Source organism: Erpetoichthys calabaricus, chromosome 13 (genome assembly GCF_900747795.2).
Source record: "Erpetoichthys calabaricus chromosome 13, fErpCal1.3, whole genome shotgun sequence".
In the NCBI taxonomy this organism is placed as follows: Eukaryota; Metazoa; Chordata; class Cladistia; order Polypteriformes; family Polypteridae; genus Erpetoichthys; species Erpetoichthys calabaricus.
The window spans coordinates 99325711-99346397 of NC_041406.2; the positions used below are offsets into that span (position 1 = coordinate 99325711).

Below are 20687 nucleotides of genomic sequence, written 5' to 3' on the forward strand. Positions count from 1 at the left end.
TTATGTTCAGTGCTTTACCATTTGACAACAAAAGCATGATTGAAATCATTTATTGGTCATTGCCACCATCTTTAACATACCTTGTCTGTCTGTCTACAATCAGTTTGGTTCAACTTCTCAAATTTATTGTGACCGTGCCATTCAATTTTTATTATTTTAATGTAACATTCAGTGGGTGAAAGGCAGCCACCATCAAAATATCTCTTTATTTGAATACAAACAGTATTGCTTTTCAACAACTGGATTGTATACTTTAATATATACTAGTCTCACTACCTTTCGAAGACAGGTAATTCCATGTATTTTTATTATTCTATCTCTTGTCCTCCGTGACCCTTGAGTACCTTTCCTCTGTGTTTCCATGTGTGAATGGGTCTTAACTAGTGCTCCCTGTCTCAAACGTATATCCGTAAAGTCTAATTCTGAGACTGTCATTATTTTCGAGGTGCCTTTCTCACCTCTTGTCCAGGTGATTCTCTCAGCATGTCTCATACACTTTTACTCCTTCTCATGCATCTCTAACTCACACATCCTCTTTCCTTGCATCACCAAAGCCAAACTGACCAATCATATTGCTCAGAGGGACTGAACACACAGACATTAGTGTATCACCAAAGCCAAACTGACCAATCCGATTGCTTAGAGGGACTGGACACACAGACATTAGTGTTTTTTTTTTGTAAGATAGATCTAGTTAACTAGGTTCTGGCTATTTTGCAGAAGGAATCACAAATTGAACTTTTTGTAAGCTTTCCTCTATCTTCTCAAAGGCTAAAATAGGAAGAACCACTCCTAGTTTGTTTTGTCACAGTGACTTATAGAACTGCCCATACGTGTTTTATCTAACATCTTTTATAGTAATGCCACAAATTGTGTCTTCCATTTATACTAATTCACATCGCAGGAGTTCCGAAAGCCAAACCTTATCCTTCATTATTACATTAAGGTTGAAAATCTTTGTTTTTTGCTAATTATCAGTACTGCTGTGCACTGTGAGACTTTTGGAATAATAATAAAAAATATCTTTATCAGCCTCATTTTTTATTCTGATTTATTACTTACAAAAACACAGATTGACAACTGGATATGAGTTTCAGTATATGCTTCCATAACTTAACAGTATAACTAGTCCATTAGTTGTAGTTATCACTACTATAAAATTTGTTTTGCTTAAACAAAATCTGAACTACTTGGTTAATTTTATAAAATGAGAAGTGTTTATTTATTTTTTGTATTTTAAGCTGTCTGATAGATTTTATCAAGAAAGGACAAAAGGTTGAATCTAAGAAACACAGGTTTATGAACTCTCAGTGGCCTCAAATGTGTAGTTATTCAAAGAGTAGAGAGGAAGAAAACATGAAACATTTCATAAGGCCTCTTTCATTATCCCAGAGCTTTAAAACAATGCTGTCATTTACCCAGGAATCCAATTTATTAAAAATTGGACAAACAACTGTGAATAGAGCCCTACTCACTTTTAATTACAGATTTGCAGCTAATTTTGAACAGAAGTTGGTTAAACTAGCAACAATTTGACTCTGCTACAGAGTTTAAGAAGTGTTGCCAAAGCCAAGAACAAAAGGGACCTCACACCATTTGGAGTCCTTCTTTTAATTATCAAACTATTTGTGGGAATGTATGTGGGAATGTAGGAGCCACCAACATTGCACAAGGGGTTCGCAGTTTCTCTTTGTTTCTTGTTTCAAACGATCAGCTGTCAATGGCATATTGTGACTTTGTTCACAAGTGCATTCAAGAGGCCTGCTGCATCCAAGCGCTTCAAGGGTAGCATGTTGCAAGCTGAGATCCTTTTAATGAGCTTTGGGCCCTCCCTAGTGCACATGTCATAAAAACAGAACACCCATGAATGTCTTGAATGGACAAAGTGCAAAGTTAAGTGTCAGGCATGATGCCCTGTCGTTTTCCTACCACTGATTCCATAGTGTTCACATGCAGGTGCAAATCACTTGCCTCATTTGGCAAGTAATGGGAATGTAAAGCTCCAGGCAACACACAACTACCCAGAGATTTAATCCTGAGACAAGATGGTGATAAACATGAATACCAGTACAAAATAAAATTGTTAATTGTCTCTATTAAACTACCTATGATCCTGGCAGTCTTTACCATTGTGTTTTTTTTTCCAAGTAGCTTGAATGAGCACTTTGTATAATTTGTTCATTCTTTTTACGTGAATTAAATAAATAGAACCATTCATAGAAATTAGTAGCACAAAAATTTATGGAAAACATATATCCATCTATTTCCTACACTTGCCTTTTCCATTACTTGAAAATAGGAAGCCAGATCCAATGCTGAAGGCAAAGTAGAAAATACACAAATAAAGTAAGGTGAAAACATCTGGTAAACTTTAAACTTAACAGTGCTGAGGCTGATAGTCAAAGGTAGGTTTCTAGATGTGTGTAACAGCAGTATTAACCAGTGTACCACCACTGCCAACCTTACCTTAGAATAAAATATGGCATTCCATCCATTTTCAATCCTACTGAATCATTTTTCACATTTTGTAACAGTGCTGTCAGTTTTCATTTTACATCATGTCTGTCATAGATGGCATTAACTGAAATAGTTTTTTAAAACAGTTTTTTCTACATCCTCTATGCCATTGTCACTTTCCTGTCTGTCTGTCTATCTATCTAGCTATCTATCCATCTGTCTATAATTACAGAGCATTACGAAATTTCCATAAAGAAGTAAAGAGCATCAAGCTTATTGCTTAACATATAAAATGTCCTAATATTGCATTCACCCATTTTCTAAAAGTCATTACTGTTCCTTCTAAATTATTATTGCTATTAGTATTTCTGCAAAGATGTATTTCCTGTTTTCTTTTTTAAACAGCTTCTTTCTCTTAATCTCCAGAGTTAAATGTTATGATCGTAGCAGCTTCTTCAACAGATTTGGTCGCAAACCTATACAATAATTTAGCCAGAACATCCATCTTCAGGAGATTTCTGATGAACAGGATTAAAAAGGCAGTGCTTTGTGCTAGGACTCTGTGCTGAATCTTTAAAATAGGGCTTCACTTTTCAGATACTGGGGTCATCACATAGTTTATTGAGTATTGTAAAAATTAAACCCTCAGCAAATTTTAGTGAACTTTACTCCAAGTCTAAGGATATGTTTACCTAATGTGGGGTTGACAAAGTTATTCCTGAAGGACCATAAAGGCTACGCGTTTTGGCTCCAACCCATTTCTTAATAAGAAGTCATTTTTTGCAGATCAAGCTCTTATTACATTTTCATGCTCCATTTTAGTTGGCTTGTTAAGTTTCTCCACCATTAATAGCATATTTTAAAACTGCCTCATTCACAGTTTTAGTATTATTATTATTATTAATATTTGTATTATTAGAAAGATTAAAAAGTAGAAATTGAATGTAAATTTAAAAATTAGCTGGTTTGTACCATTTAGTGTCTTGTATTTTACATATCACCTATTGCAGAAGTGGCCTGCTAGTCTTTGATGTGATTGTCATTGCCTGATATTCTTCAGTTGGAATGACTGTTCTGTTGGTGTGGCTAGACAACAGGATTACCTGTCTTACCTTTCTATTCATTCACTACGCTCCCTGAGTGTTTCATCTTTCCTGTCCCAACCTTTTGTGATATTTTTTCCCCCCAAGTTCGCTCTGACTATTTGCCTGATGTTCAACCTCTGCTCTTCTTCCTGTTTACTTTTGATACAACTCGTGACCTTTAATTTTCCTTTTGCAGCAGTAAGAGCTAGTGACTCATGTCATTCTTTGAACTTTGCTGTCATCCTCGTGCATACTTTGAAATGCTGTTTAGCTATCCATCCTTTAGGAAAGTTTTGCTTTCATAAATTAGCCTGTTTTTAGGGTTGAAAAGGAGGAGATAAACCTGTGATAAACGTTTTGTTTCATTAACGCACTCAAGCCTTATGTGCATTAATTGATATTATACTAAACTAGGGGGCTTCGCCCCCTGCTCACTTCGCTCACCAACCCATACCCCTCCACCCCCCCAGCCCGCCGTTGTAAAGAGGGGGGGCTGAATGCACCCCAAGGAGACGCAGTCGCTCCTCCAAAACCCCCTCTAAAATGTCGATACAATGGGAAACAAATAATTTTTTTTTTTACCTCCTGTTTGCTTGATCAACTGCTGGCTTGCTGCTGCCGTGCCACGTTTTCTACACTTCGCTCGCCTAAACCCCACCCCCCCAGCCAGCGCTATGCGCCGTTTTGAGAAGGGGGGCTGAACGCATTCCAAGGAGACGCGGTCGTTCCTCCGAAACCCCTCTTAAACGTTGATACAATGGAAAACAAATAACAGTTTTTTTTTTACCTCCTCTTTGCTCGATTAGCTGCTGGCTTGCTGCCGTGCTGCGTGGTCTGCACTTCGCTCTCCTACCCCTTTGTTTGCGTTAATGCGATCTTTACTCTCATTTTTGTGAGACTTTTGAATTTTCCTACTTCCATTATCTCTAACCTGCTCTGCATGTGTATCACGGGACTTGCTTCCAAAGGTTGTAAGTATGACATGACTTGATCTTCAAAAGATCACGTCTCATTGCAGGAAAAAAGTCTCCTATCATCGCAAGATTTTTTTTTATATTAGAGAGAAATACAAATAAATATAGTAAAAATGAAAACATTGATCTATATTGTAGACCTCTTTAATCCATTACCAGTCCACAGGCTGTCAGAGCCTATGCCAGCAGAATTGGGCACAAAGCAGGAAACTACTTTGGACAGAAAGTACATCAACCAAGGGATATACTCATGCACACACACATACATTCACCCGTGTAACTAATTACTGTAATAGTCTTCAAGTAACTTAAGTTGCATTTGTTCAATGATTCAAAGGAAGAAATTGGAGAAGATCCATGTGTATCATAGTGGAATATGTAGAGTAATTTATCCAGATATTCAACCTTAGTGGAGGAAGATGACAACTGCATCAACATGCTGGTCATTATTTGTTACGGCATGTGAGAGCTCAATAATATACAGTGTATCGTCATGTCATTAGCTCTTCTGCCTCTCTACTCCTGGAGTCTGGGTTTGAATCCTGACCCCATTCCCATCTGTGTAAATTTTATATACTAATTTATATTTCATTTTCTCTAGGTACAGTATGATAATTTTCCTCTTACATCCCAAAAAAGCACTTGTTATATTCATTGCTGACTCTAAATTAAGCAGGGTGAATTTTACATTTTAAGTTTACTATTTGTTCCTTTTTTTTTTTTTTTTTTTTTTTTTTAACTTTTTATTCCATTACTAAAACAAGGTCATATAGGACAATTCTGTCTGAATGACAATGTAATGATACACTGCATTGTTAGTTTAGAATTTTAACTCTGGATGCTAATTATTACCAATTAAAACTTGGTTGACCTTGATTAGTATATTGCTGAATAGCTTTTTATTTTGACATTTTTCATCTTATGGTAGACTTGTTGTTCGTACTTATTTTAGATCCATCATACATATGAAAACTTGATATTTAAAATTAGTTTACTCAGCACTGCAAGGAATGAATGTGATTGTAGTGAAGATTCTTTGCCAAAGCAGAACAGATAACCAACAATTTTCGTCTCTGTATGAAATAAGAATGCATTTTAAATAACATTATGCTAAAAGCTCTTTCTTAAGGCAAGATTTGCTTTTGTGTCTCCATTAGGTCCAGTTGCTATATGAACTTCTTCATAGTATAAATACAACATGGAATAAGATTCAGAAGAGGGGAATTCTTCGTCAGTCATCTAATTACCATGAAGTAACTGTAGGTGCGACTCCAAGTTCACCAGTCAGAAGTAGCTTTGGGACTGCACTTCCAGACACAAGCACTTGCAGCCCATCCGCAGATTTAGGTAGTCCAACTGAGGTAAGTACACAAGTCTACAAATAATCAAATGATATTCAGATAACTTCAATCAAGCACTCATTTTTTACTTTCAAAAGCCATGACTCTCTCTCAAGTAAGGAAATGAACAAAAGACGCAAGTCACAAGTATGCACCTTCTCAAAGTTGACATGAGAGAAAAATATTAAAGTGCTGGTGGTAAAGGATTCATCTTATCATGCTTATTTCTAACCTGATGCTAACATAAAAATAATAGATTGTGGGGTATGTCTTTTGTAAAGATGCATCCTATTATCTGTAGCTGTATTCAATTCTAAAATACTACTGATTCTTAACCACAATCTAGCTTATTAAATATAGGTTTGTGGGAGAAAAACACTGAAGCCAACACCACAGTGTGTGGTTCTTGCAAATACCCTGGTCATACAATGAAGGATGTTCAGAGCATTTCTGTAAAATTCCATCCTTCTGCTTTCAAAGCTGTTTGAACATTTTAGGGTGACAAGGAGTGGAGCGTACCTGGGATACCAGGTGCTCTTACTAATGGATATTTAGAACCATTAACCAAAGTGATTGTCCTGAGCAGTATGGAGGCTGCTTTCCTGCACCTCACAGAAAAGAGTGGTGTGGCAGGGCTCAGTGCTATGCAGAGAGGGACAAGTGCTAAAAAGACAATTTTTTAAGTACTGTAACATTGTTCTTCCAGTTTATATCGCTGGAATGATCAGACTCTTCTAGAATGAATATGGGAAAAAACGTTCTTTGGCATATTTTCTAATTTTCTACGAGAATTTTAATTAATAGCATTATTACAATGTACATCCGTGTTGCTCATCTATGTTAATGCTCACACATACAGCAATTTCACACAACCCTGCAGAGTTGCTTAGGTTTTACAGGTTATGTTATTAGTGCAGTATTGGCAGTATGTTGGATCTTTCAAGGATATGAAATTCAAATAGGTATAGTCTAAGGACTTCACATAAGCAGTTGTACAAGGTGAATTTAAATAAGAATTAGTAATATTGGACTTGTAATCTTCAGTGTTTTAAACCTTCCATTATTATTTTTAGAGCTACACCTATACACAAAGGATACAAACATTAAACATGGAGGACTTATTGAACAAAAATAACCAGAGGACTTAAGATACCAAGGGGGTTCCATAAAATCCAAAATGAAGATAAAATGAAAAAAAAAAAAAAAAACCTGTTGCCATTCTGGGCATAACTAAACAGGTTTTGGTTCTGTCAGGTGGCATGGATTGCCCACTTACCATCCATTGTATTGCATTTACCCTCTCAGTTACTTCCCTTCTGTCTCTCTCTGTATTGCTTTTTAGGTCTTCAGTGAATCACCCCACTCTCCTTTGGACACTGTACTTATAGGACCATGAGTCGGCGTTAAAATTCCTTCCCAGCTAAACCATTAAAACTCATCCAAGTAGAGGTGCCTCTACATTTGCTCCTGCAACACTGGGCTCCTGCTGGCAGCTTCTGACACCCCTGCCCCACAAGCCTTATGTTGCCTTTCAATGACCAGGCCTTCAAGGCAAACGTTCAGCTGCCTACTCTGTTTGAGGAACATCCACAAGAACTTCTACAGTTTGTAATAGAAGAAATTAATAATTATATTAACATGATAATATCAAAATTGCAAACATTTAAAATATTAAATAATATTTTTTTACAAATAGCACAAAAATCTATATTACAAAAAATCAAGAATAATATTTACAGACATATATAATAACTAACTCAAAATGTATCATCCCAATTATACATGTAGGCTAGGCTTATTTGAACCAATAAATAAAAAAACATGCACCTGAAATGGGGAGATACTATGACTTCAGTATACATAAATAAAATTACCATGCACCTTAATCACATATTAAATTGCATCATGCGAAACAGTCTTAGCTATTAAGTCTGATTATTATGCATTCTTCATAGAGAAATTCTCAAACCTTATTCCAGTTCAGTGTTGGGAGAAGGATGTCGGGGGTTGGATGGGGGGTTTTGAAGCCCCTCTTTGCAGCACTGGTTAGAGTGTATGAAAGAACTTTGGACAACATGCCAGTCCATTTTTGGGCATGAACAAACAGACACCCTCATTACTCAAGAATGGGATGATTTTCCAGTTACCCTTACCAATATATTGTGGGATATTTGGGAGTTAAATAAGAATACCCAGAAGAAAAACACAGGCAGACAATGGAAGAACATATAACCTTCACACAGACTATGTAAACTCCACAACCAATCTTGGAATTCAAAGCCAAGACACAATTTTTGTTTTGCAGTAGCACTACTTACTGTGCCACTGTTCTAGTCATTCATTCTTCACTCTTGGCATTTTTCATGAATTGCTAAAATTAAAAAGAAACTAAGTTAAATTTTGAAACAAATGAGACTGTGAACATTATTCTGCTTTTGTACATTACTTTTGCACCAGTGCATTTATTGCCAAGAACACATGCAACTTTTCTTTTGGTCAAATCTTATAACAGATGATTGTGTTACATTTTACCCACACAGGCATGTTTTTTTCCCTGCATAACTCCGTATTGTAAAGTAGATGTGTTCAGAGTGTTCATTCAGTAGTAAATGTAGACTTTCAACTGTTTCTTCATGCTTTAGTGTGTGGTACAGCTGTTTCCCTTTAAAAACATATCTTTGGGAAACCTTAAAAACTTTTAATAGGATGGTTGATAACCATGTTGCCACTTAAAGGTATGTGAATGGCTGCGCAGGGTATAATTTGGAGGGAGGATTCAGGCGTCCCGTGGAAAAAGTCAGAATCTTTTAGGGCATGAATTTGTTTGTTTGCAACTTTTTAGTTCATTTAACTATGTGATTTATGTTTGGAAAATAAAAAAGTAAAAATTCTTATAAACACTGTCATAAGAGGATCTGTGCCAAAGCCATTAATGAGCTAACGCTTTTTCAAAACAGGATCCTTTAACTTTCTTAGGCAAACTCTGTGGGAAACAGTCATCTGCTGATTTATGTGCAGTACTTTAGACTGTCATTCATAGAGTCACAGGCTCTAAATAAAAACAGGCTGAAGGAAAAGATGTTGAACTTTGGGTTAAACGCTTTACCCCAGGGGATTTTGACCTAAAACAAGAATGGTCTTAAGAAGGTTATAGGCAAGGGTTAAAGTCAATACCACTAATCCATGTCCACTTTCCATCAGAAATTACCAAGTGGAATTCACCCACTGCAGGATCAATCATACAACTAATGTGTAACGGCATATGCAGGCAAAGTTAAAGAGACACACCCCCATACCTTTAGTTAATGGCAGGAGGACCCACCCATCTGAAGTTACTGTTTGGGATTATGTAGACATTAAAAATGTCTAAAGTAGGTCATACTGAGAACATGTTTAGGTTTACTTTAATATAACCATACTGTATATGACTAGTACTGATTATTTAACTTGGCCCTAAATTCTTAAATAAAATACACAATCTATATGTTTTCATGGTTTTTAAATGGAAATTCTGTCAGCTGATGTCAGTGACTTTGAATTACTGTTTATTTCACAGGGCTATTCCATGCAAACTGGGGATGATTCTCCTTTCTCTGATACAGCAACCTTGGAGCAAAAAACAAGTAACATTGGAGGATCAAGTGGGCGTGTTAGTTTGTGGATGCAGTGGATGCTGCCAAAGGTCACAATGAAGCTTTTTGGGCCTGTTCCAGGATTAAAGGGAACTGGTGAGGTTTACCACATATATACCATTCAGTTCTGGAGGAATACTGAGTTTTAGTTCCCATTGTAAGGAGAGTAAGTAAGATTTGCCCTGAATAGTATATGTTACTGTAATGTTTTTATTAGCCTGATTGTTTAATCATCCTGGAGGTCCTAATATATATGGTTTATATTTTGTGATTAGCTAATTTGCAAAATCCATTTGTAACCTTAGAACATATTACAAGCCATTCATCCATCCACATTTGAATGTATTGTTTTTCTAGTTCAAGATCATAAAGAGCTAGGCCTGGAATTAATGACAGTAATGCAAGAACTGTCCTTAATTGTATATTAGTCCATTTTTGTACATACACACCCATCTTCACATATGCCATGTTAGTTTAATGCTTCTAGTCACACAGATAAAATCTGGGTCTCTTGTGTGCTCTTTGCAAATATGAGCAAAGCATGTACACTGCAGAAAGAGGGTAAGCACATGTCCAGATATCTTTGCTCAAAGTTATTATTGATCTATCTGTTTAGTTGCCAATTGAAAAGAACTGGAGCCTTGCACTAGAGCAGTTTTCATAAAGCAGGAACCAATGTGCAGTTTTGATTTCCTACTGGCTAATTAACTGCTAAATTTTGCAATTGCATTCTATATGAGTTGTTTATTTTTGTGTTGCTTTTATTCACATAATATATTCACTAAATCAGTTTTATTTTTATTATTGCTGTTATTATTGCTATAATTGTAAAATAATTAAGATAATAGACTCGCCTAGAAAAAGTTCAGATGAAACTACCTTGTCTCTTTTAGAATCAAGGTTATGCATCCATTATGTGAAGGTTCCACTATGGGACAGGTTAGAATACAGTTCCATATACTGTATTGTTCACTGTTTGTGAACATGTAGAATTAGAAGAAAAAAAAGGAGTGCTTATAGGCTATGTTGGGCCATAGTTCACACTGTCATGTGCAAGTAGAAGAGTTCCACCTGCTGGTTGTCAGTTGGCATCGATGTGCAGCAACAATGAAATTTCATGGGGAACTTAATTCTATTTCTTGATGTTCAGAACCAATTCAGACTAGACTGCAGTTAAGTCTAGTTTACCCTGCCAGGCTATATACCCTATAATGAATAGAGGACTTCATTCTGACTAGGCTTTGCAGTGATATTTGCCTTGTCCTGTGCCCAATTTGAAGCCTACATTACTATATGATCTCTGAATTTTGCAAATGTTTGGAGAGATGAAGAAATAATATAACGTTCATGCAAAGAAAAAGACATGCTGAGCTGCTGGATTTCCTTCTATGCATTACTAATATTAAAGAGGTACAGAACAAGGATGTAGTAGCCAAGTCTTGCCACACTGCTCACTCTAATTTATGAAGAATTCCACAGAGCATTAGCTCGCAGATGCTGGACTATGTAAACCCCGATCCCCTTCAGTACCGAAATGCTGAAGAGGGATTCCCTTGTGGTTGCTGTTGTGATCAGTATTAGCCCAACTGTTCCTATACTTCAAGAAATAATTTCTGCAGATTATGCTGAAAGTTGTTTTACTGATGTAGTTTTGTCTGCTTCACAGATTCTGTATCCTCACTGCTACCTCTTATACCATTTAAGAATGACTGCCATTCCTTTTCTTCAGCAAGATCCCATAAAAACATTTAGAATTTCTTCTATCCCAAAGAAAGAGTAGAGAGCTATATTAAGAATCCTAGTTTACATTATTTTTTTTTTTTACATTTCTGTGTAATGTTAAAGTTGTCTTCTCATTCTGGTGAGATTAACCAGCACACAATTTGTCTCAATATCTAAGAGTATTGCTTTATTTTAATTATATGTTATATGTAATTAAACCTGTGGCACAACAATGCCAAGCACATAGGTTCCTGGCATGAAAACACATGCTATAACAGTGGCAGAGGGTGATGAGGAAAATATTGAGGATGCCCAGGCAGGGGTAAATGCTGGTGCAACAATATAGAAATGGGTGTTAGAGAGTGTGTGTATATTCACTGTATTTATCCATGGGAAAAAGAAAGTACAGCCTCTTTCAATTCTGTAATTTTATTAATCAGGGTCTAAATCACAATTTTATTGTTATCCCTATGAACAGAGAAATCTATCCTCAGTTTACAAATAAATTGAAACAGATTTTTGTCAAACAAAGGGCCTCACATTTGCCTCAAAAACATTTTGGTATAAAGTGGAATTCATGGTTTTCTCGATAACTGCAAGTTTCCCAGGTCCTGCAAAGTAAGTATAAAATTACCTCTATGTCTACCACAATGCTTGGTACAAGGAGTTTGGGTTTATTACGCTGTGTTTAGTTTTTGCCAAACATGGCATTTTGCATGATAACCAAACATCTTTACCTTGGCCTCATCAGTCCAAAAGATATTGTTCCTGAATTTTTGTGGTTTGTTCAGATGTAATTTATCAAGTTACCCTATTTTTTTTTTTGGAGAAGGGGCCTTCCCAGTGCCACCCTTTCATGAAAGCCATGTTTGTTTAGTGTTTTTCTGAATTTACTGTCATGAACATTTAACATGCTCATGAAAGTCTGTAGGTTATGTGATAGTGTTTCTTTTTTCTTTTCTTTATCTCAAAAGGTGAAGTTTCTCAGTATATAGAACTTAGTGATGACAACACAAATGTGATTTAGACCCTAAGAAATTAAGCAGAGTATACTTTCTTCTTCCCATGATTGTATATACAGTGATCTTCATAATGTTTGGGACAAAAACACCTTTTTCCTTCATTTAACTCTCTGCTCCACAGTTTAAAATTACAAATAAGACAATTCAGATGTGATTAAGGTGCACTTTTCAGAATTTCATTTAAGTGTATTTGCATTCATTTCAGTCACAAATGTAGAAATGATAACACTTTTTCTACATCGGGGTGTCCAATTCCAGTACTGGAGGGCCGTAGCGGCCGCGGGTTTTCATTCTAACCATCTTCTTAATTAGTGACCAGTTGCTCATAGTTAACATCTTTTGCCTTAGTTTAAATTGACTTGACTCAGGCCTTTGAATTGTTTCCCTTTTCCTTGATTAGCAACCAAACAATAATGAGACACAAAATGAGCCAAAACATGACTAGTTAACCTGTTCCCATCACACGATATCTGAAAATAAAGAAAGTTGAAGGTCTCAGTAAGGCTGATCTACTCAGGTCTCCAAAATATCTTGGCATCGTTGTTACAAAAAAAAACAACAGTTTTGAAAATGTCCACTGTGGCAGAATTAGAGCAGCAACAAGCCAAGGAATTAAATAATTGGTTTAATTAACAACAAGAGTGGGTTCTACCTAAGAAACTAGATGGAGTCTGAAGTCCCGACTTAGCTGGTTATCTATTGACTTGCTTCACGTTTTATTTCTGTTTGCCTTCCATTTAAAGAAGAAAAGAATCATTTGATAGGACTAAATCCTTAAAACAGGGCTATTAAAATGAAGGGAAAAAGAAGTTAATTGCAATCAAAACTGGTCACTGGTTTGGAAAAGGGTTAGAATAAAAACCTGCAGCCCTCCAAGATTGGAGTTGGACACCCCTGTTGTACATGGTCCATTTCAGGGCACCATGATTTTTGAGACAATTGGCGTCACATGTGTTTGTAATTACTCAGGTGTGTTTCATTGCTTCATTAGTGTAGGCACAAGATGCTATACGTCGGCTTGCCTGTACCTACAGTCTAGCAATGGAGTTTGTAGCTGACATTGTTTATCACTAGAGAAGTGCCAATGAAACTCAAAGAAGCCAATGTGAGACTGAAAAAACAAGACTAAAACTATTAGAGACATAAGTAAAACTTAAGAATTACTTAAATTAAATGTCTGGAATATGATTAAGAAATAAGAACTCACTGGTGATGACAGAAGAATCCTCACTATGGGAAAGAAAAAGCTCCAAACACCTGCCCAATAGATCAGAAACAGTCTTCAAGAGGCAGATGTGTATGTGTAAGAGACTACTATCCGCAGAAGACTTCATGAGCAGAAATACAGAGGCCACTCTGCAAGATGCAAGCCACTTGTAAACCACAAAAGCAGGATGGTTAGATTACATTTTGCGAAAATGGACTTAAAAGAGCCTGCATAATTTTGGGAAAAGGTCTTGTAGACAGAGGCGACAAAGATGAAGCTGATCAGAGTGATGATAAGAGCAAAGTGTGGAGATGAGAAGGAACTGCTGAAGATCCAAAGCATACCACCTCATCTGTTAAACAAGTACTGTATTATGGCTTGGGCTGCTAAAGAGACAACTTATAGAGACAAGGCCCAAAACAAGCAGGAGCTGAAGATGGCTACATTAGAGGCTTGGCAGAGTGACACCAGAGAAGGTCCTGAGCACCTGGTGATGTCTGTGAATCACAGATTTCAAGCAGTCATTGCATGCAAGGGATATGCCACAGAGTACTAAATAGGACTGCTTTAACATATGTACCATTGCTATGTCCCAAACATTATGATGCCCTGAAATGTGGGAACCATGTAGAAAAAGTGTTTCTACACAGTGTGACTAAAATGTATGCTAATATCTTTAATTTAAACAATTGTATGTGCATTTTAATCGTGATTTGTTTTATTTGTAATTTTAAATTGTGGAGCAGAGGGGTAAATCAAGGAAAAATCATGTCTTTGCCCCAGAATGGATGAGATTGTATACAGTTAGGTCCATAAATATTTGGACAGAGACAACTTTTTTCTAATTTTGGTTCTGTACATTACCACAATGAATTTTAAATGAAACAACTCAGATGCAGTTGAAGTGTAGACTTTCAGCTTGAATTCAGTGGGGTGAACAAAACGATTGCATAAAAATGTGAGGCAACTAAAGCATTTTTTTAACACAAGCCCTTCATTTGAGGGGCTCAAAAGTAATTGGACAGTTGACTCAAAGGCTATTTCATGGGCAGGTGTGGGCAAGTCCGTCGTTATGTCATTATCAATTAAGCAGATAAAAGGCCTGGAGTTAATTTGAGGTGTGGTGCTTGCATGTGGAAGATTTTGCTGTGAACAGACAACATGTGGTCAAAGGAGCTCTCCATGCAGGTGAAAGAAGCCATTCTTAAGCTGCGAAAACAGAAGAAACCCATCTGAGAAATTGCTACAATATTACGAGTGGCAAAATCTACAGTTTGATACATTTTGAGAAAGAAAGCAAGCACTGGTGAACTCAGCAATGCAAAAAGACCTGGACGTCCACGGAAGACAACAGTGGTGGATGATTGCAGAATCATTTCCATGGTGAAGAGAAACCCCTTCACAACAGCCAACCAAGTGAACAACACTCTCCAGTGGGTAGGCGTATCGATATCCAAGTATACCATAAAGAGAAGACTGCACGAAAGTAAATACAGAGGGTGCACTGCAAGTTGCAAGTCACTCATAAGCCTCAAGAATAGAAAGGCTAGATTGGACTTTGCTAAAGAGCATCTAAAAAAGCCAGCACAGTTCTGGAAAAACATTCTTTGGACAGATGACACCAAGATCAACCTCTACCAGAATGATGGCAAGAAAAAAGTATGGAGAAGGCGTGGAACAGCTCATAATCCAAAGCATACCACATCATCTGTAAAACACGGTGGAGGCAGTGTGATGGCTTGGGCGTGCATGGCTGCCATTGGCAGTGGGACACTAGTGTTTATTGATGATGTGACACAGGACAGAAGCAGCCGAATGAATTCTGAGGTGTTCAGAGACATACTGTCTGCTCAAATCCAGCTAAATGCAGTCAAATTGATTGGGCGGCGTTTCATGATACAGATGGACAATGACACAAAACATACAGCCAAAGCAACCCAGGAGTTTATTAAAGCAAAGAAGTGGAAAATTCTTGAATGGCCAAGTCAGTCACCTGATCTTAACCCAATTGAGCATGCATTTCACTTGTTAAAGACTAAACTTCAGACAGAAAGACCCACAAACAAACAGCAACTGAAAGCCGCCGCAGTAAAGGCCTGGCAGAGCATTAAAAAGGAGGAAACCCAGCATCTGGTGATGTCCGTGAGTTCAAGACTTCAGGCTGTCATTGCCAGCAAAGGGTTTTCAACCAAGTACAGTAATCCCTCCTCCATCGCGGGGGTTGCATTCCAGAGCCACCCGCGAAATAAGAAAATCCGCGAAGTAGAAACCATATGTTCATGTGGTTATTTTTATATATTTTAAGCCCTTATAAACTCTCCCACACTATTATAAACATTTCACGCACAATTATACAGCATAAACCCTTTGTATTCTCTTAGATATTAGGTAAGATTCGTTGAAATTATGTATGTAAACACAGTAAAACCTAAATATTATTTTAAAGATATCGAGCATCTCTGATATCACATATGTTACAGCCATTACGACAGACAGGCCACCATCAATAAATACGTACAATGCAAGAAAAATTGTATACAATAAAATGTGTGTACAGTGACACTAAACTATGTACATGTAATTAGTACTGTACGTAAATAATTAATTATGGTTACTCACCAACAATGACACGACGACTTGTCCGATAACGATGAGTTTAATTTTACTGCACAACAAAGGATAGCATTACAGCTCTTCTAAAGGAGCCTCTTCAGGCGACTGTTTAGCACCGCCATTGTTCTTCTTCCATCACTCTTCAATCCAAATCCCTAAAGCAGATTCCATTCAGACTACTGCCTTACAACGTCCACTTGCAACTCATTTTGTGCCCTGGTTAAAAGACACTGCGGCCGCAGATCTTATATGCTTTTCCTCCTTTTTAAATAAAAAGAATCGTGGACTCATTTATGCTGTAATGGTGTCCTGCAGCGGTGTAGCTGTTTCCTTCCTTCAACATATCCAAAACTTTTACCTTTTCTGCAATCATTTGCATCTTCTGTTGGTGCTTGTGCACGTTAATGCCGAATGAGTGAGATTAGTACTTCCTGGTTAATGCAGCACTCCGTCGCTGAGCCAATCAGCAGCACACAGGAACTTAACCGCATTCTCTGCTTGGGTAGCTTCTCAGCCATCCACCAATAGAGTCCCTTGTTTCAATTCAAATGCGTCCCTTGTTTGAATTCAAATGGGCAAATCAACTGAGGAAGCGCACGTACTGTAGACCGCAGACGTCCGCGAAGCAGTGAAAAATCCGCGATATATATTCACATATGCTTACATTTAAAATCCGCAATGGAGTGAAGCCGTGAAAGACGAAGCGCGATATAGCGAGGGATCACTGTATTAGAAATTAACATTTTATTTCCAGTTATTTAATTTGTCCAATTACTTTTGAGCCCCTGAAATGAAGGGATTGTGTTAAAAAAATGCTTTAGTTGCCTCACATTTTTAAGCAATCATTTTGTTCACCCCACTGAATTAAAGCTGAAAGTCTGCACTTCAAATGAATCTGAGTTGTTTCATTTAAAATTCATTGTGGTAATGTACAGAACCAAAATTAGAAAAAAGTTGTCTCTGTCCAAATATTTATGGACCTAACTGTATAGTGACCTGTTGGGTGAATGTACCACACCAAATCCCAAACACAACCACAACTACACAAGTTCAATGAAAATGTTTATTTTAACAAAATACCTCCACAGGTTATCCACAAGCATATATTCTAGTGTAGTTCTCTCCTCTCTCTCTCTCTCTCTCTCTCTCTCTCTCTTTTATTCCTCCACTCCTCCCTAGTGAATCTTGTCCAGCTCTTCTCCCAACTCAGACTTGCCTGTGTGATGTTGAGCAGCTTCTTTTATTTTAGACCCGGAATTACTTCTGGTGCATGGGCATAGCCCAATAGAAGCACTTCCGGGTTGGGCGGAAGTCCACAGAAATCACAAATCCCACAGCACCCTCTGCGAACAGTCCTAGAATCTAACAAGGCTTCCTCATGAGATCACAGTTGCCAGCATGCCTTGTGGGTTTCCATACTGGTTGCACCACCCAGGAGTGCTACCACCTAACGTGTCAGGGGAGCATGTAGCCATGACCAGTGGGCTCCACAGGTCCATCTGTCACACTGGCCTTCTGGCCTAGTATTGTTCCTGCACACCCAGCTCCATACTGGCATCTTCTGCAAACTACCTGCTTTTCTTCTTGTGTCTCTGGAGTGCTGGCCTTCCATCCAGGTAAGAAACTGTGCCGTATCCCAAAATATATACGTATTTTTTATATATTTAATCACACTCAAAAAAGAATTAGTGTAAAATTGTTAGCTTCTTGTAAGATTTACTTGAATGAGGGAAGGGAAAAGGATTAGCTGTTAAGATTTGTTACTAAAAAGACTTAGTGACACCAGGATGATGAGGTTGCACTTTATGGTGTTGTGGTTTTGACAACAATTGAAATGTCAGAGATACTAATTGTGCTAGTAAATGATGTGAATGTTATTTTTCACAGTTCATGTAAATAGTTTTTTTCTCACGTCCACAAAGTTGTTGAAATAGGTGTTTCCCTGTCTGTCTATATTACAAATGAGTATCTTTGAAAGAATTTTAATGAAAGATGTTGAGAATGACATGCTCAGCTAAGCGTATATGCATCCCGTGGCTATGTGCACTTGCTGTAAGATAATGGTACGTTGTGCAGGGATTACTGCTTTTGACTGATTGTGTGTTGTGTTGGACGTTGAGCTTTTTCAGGCATGATTAGCATTTAACCCTTAATGGTTGATATAAGACATATGTACTCCGCAGACTAAATATTGACAGGCAGTCACCTTTTGTGCATTTTTAGAGCAGTTTTGTATCCTCTTTGCCAAAGGACGCATTACATGTTTGAAGTTGTGCTGTCTTCTGCTGCTGTGATCTGTATCCAGCAGCTTTTCCCCTTGCTATCATAAACTTTTTCATGCAGCGTTTAGTTTTATTGAGCACCTAAGCAAATTATTGAAAACCGTGACGGCTGTCATCAGATTACATCATTGGCAGGAACCAAAAAAAAAAACACAATCAGCCTTCCGAAAAGTACATCTGGAGGGTCCTTGGGGAGTACAACAAGCAATATTTACTCGACGTCATCTTTTTAAAGGACTTTTATTTCATTTTGGAACCTGATGTTCATTATGACTCACTTGTGTGTAGAATGTGGAATGAAGTGAGCAAAGATTCGGTATTATTCTAAACATGTGTTGTTGCTACAGTGGGTGATCTGTGGGTGTGAATGCTGAACAAAGTTCATGTTGCGTGACTTCTAAGCAGTAACAATGATGGCAGTTATGGAGTTGACCTTCACTATTATACAAGTAGCCTTAAACTCTCAGCAAAGGCCCTGTATAAGCATTGTGTAAGCACCGTATAAGCGTTGCATTTACTAGAGATGGCTGTTTTATGTAATATCTTGTTTAGAGGTCTTCTGTTTTGATTTTGCTTAATTTAATGTTTTCTACCATGTCGATAACAAACAAAATTTAATTTTATGTCATTGTACTTATATATATATTTTTCATTTTTAGAAGTCTGCATAATAAGCGAACTCGAAGATCTCAGTGCATCTGTGGATATGCAAGATGTCTACACAAAGGTCAAATGTAAAGCTGGTAGCTTCAACATTGATCACTACAGAAGCAGGTATACCCAAAATGTACATGTTTTCTGGTCAAGGCAGCCGTCACATTTTTTGCAGTAGTTTTTTAAAATTTCTTTTAATTGGTATTTTATTAGCGTTTTCTGTCCATTGAGACTTGCCTCCTTGTTATGCCCTTTTTCCTCGGATCGATTTTAAAATACACGTCTTACTTGGTCCATGCCATTCTACTGGAAGGCGCCTCTGGTGTCTTCTGCTGACTGTTGTTACTGTGCTATTAAATACACTTTATTTATGGGTGCAACGTTGATCTCCTTCCTTTAACATATCTGCTCACACTACTGGGGTTCACATCCTACCAAAAGATTTGCTTCAGGTCACTGTATTTCTGTATTGTAATTTTTAAAAATGAAGACTGCATACTGTTTTTGAAATATCTTGGGCTCCTTCCTCTGAAGTGATCACACTCTCATAGTCACAGAGGGTAAGTGTAATGTCTGAGTTATTTTCCATATTATCAGTCATGGCCAGTGGTCATTGGCTTCACAACATAGCACCAGTATAAATTTACACGGCGTATATGGCTGTTCAAAGAAATTTTTTATACCCCAGAGAAATTTACAATTTTGTTACATAAACGTTGTTGCTTTTGGGCAAAATCTGCTTAAGCAGTGTTAAAAATTAAAAATATGTTGTTTGTTGTTTAAAAAAGTTGACCTGAAAATAGAACACTTTATTAAAATTAAATTGTATTACACAAGTTGCTTCACTTTTCACAAGACAATTCCAAATTTTTTATTGATTGAATAATTCTTTTAGTTTTGTATTATCTTATGTAAGAGTTTCCAACATTGGAAAAGAGTTTAGTAAACTCATGGTTGAAATTCCTTGGCATATGCTTGGAATGAAATGTGTTTTCTGAGCTGCTGCCTCATGGAAGTCTTATTGTATCAATGATAACTTTTACCCAGTAGCAACCATACTGCAATGCGTTAAGCGTCAGTGTATGTTAGTGCTTATTACCTTGATATATACGGGCAATGTGACTTTCAGACTGAAGTGTTCAATGATAATATGAAATATTATTAAAATCTTAATGCTCCTGAAAGCATGCTTTACATTTCTGTAATGTGTGAAATAGTAAGTACAAGAATATAATCTGCACTTAAACTTGTTATAATCATAAAATCAACAGACTACATCAAAAGATCTTTAAAGAAATTCCACAGTTTGACTTCCTGCATTCAATTAAGTGTTAAAAAAAAGTTACCATTACTGGGTCACAGATTGGCTAGCACATCTGCCTCGCAGCCCTAGAGTCACAGGTTAGAATTCCACACAGTCATGATCTGGGTGGAGTATGCACATTTTCACTGTGTCTGCAGGAGTTTTCTCCTGGTACTCTGGGTTTCTTTTTACTATCCTAAATATCGGTGACTCCAGTTTTGCCAGTATGAGTGTGTAGAAGAGTATGTCATGCACAAAACTTGTGCCTTGTTCACGGTTGGTCCCACCATTTGTGTTCAGTGCCACCTGAAAAGGCTCTGACTCCCACAAATCTGGATTGGGTTTGACAATGGATGAATGGATGTAAAATTACCAATGATAACAAAATCTGAAAAT

At 37.2% G+C, this 20687-nt stretch overlaps 1 protein-coding gene across 5 annotated transcripts in view; it reads left to right on the plus strand.

Annotated features, from left to right (window-relative positions):
• The window catches only part of LOC114663785 (intermembrane lipid transfer protein VPS13B-like), a 908960-nt gene that overhangs the window by 569242 nt on the left and 319031 nt on the right, over positions 1–20687 (plus strand). For all 5 annotated transcript variants that reach the window (XM_051935849.1, XM_051935847.1, XM_051935848.1 and 2 more), the window contains exons 25-27: positions 5674–5877; positions 9413–9584; positions 18994–19108. In XM_051935849.1, the coding sequence (XP_051791809.1) occupies positions 5674–5877; positions 9413–9584; positions 18994–19108 (491 nt within the window). The remainder of the gene's footprint in view (positions 1–5673; positions 5878–9412; positions 9585–18993; positions 19109–20687) is intronic.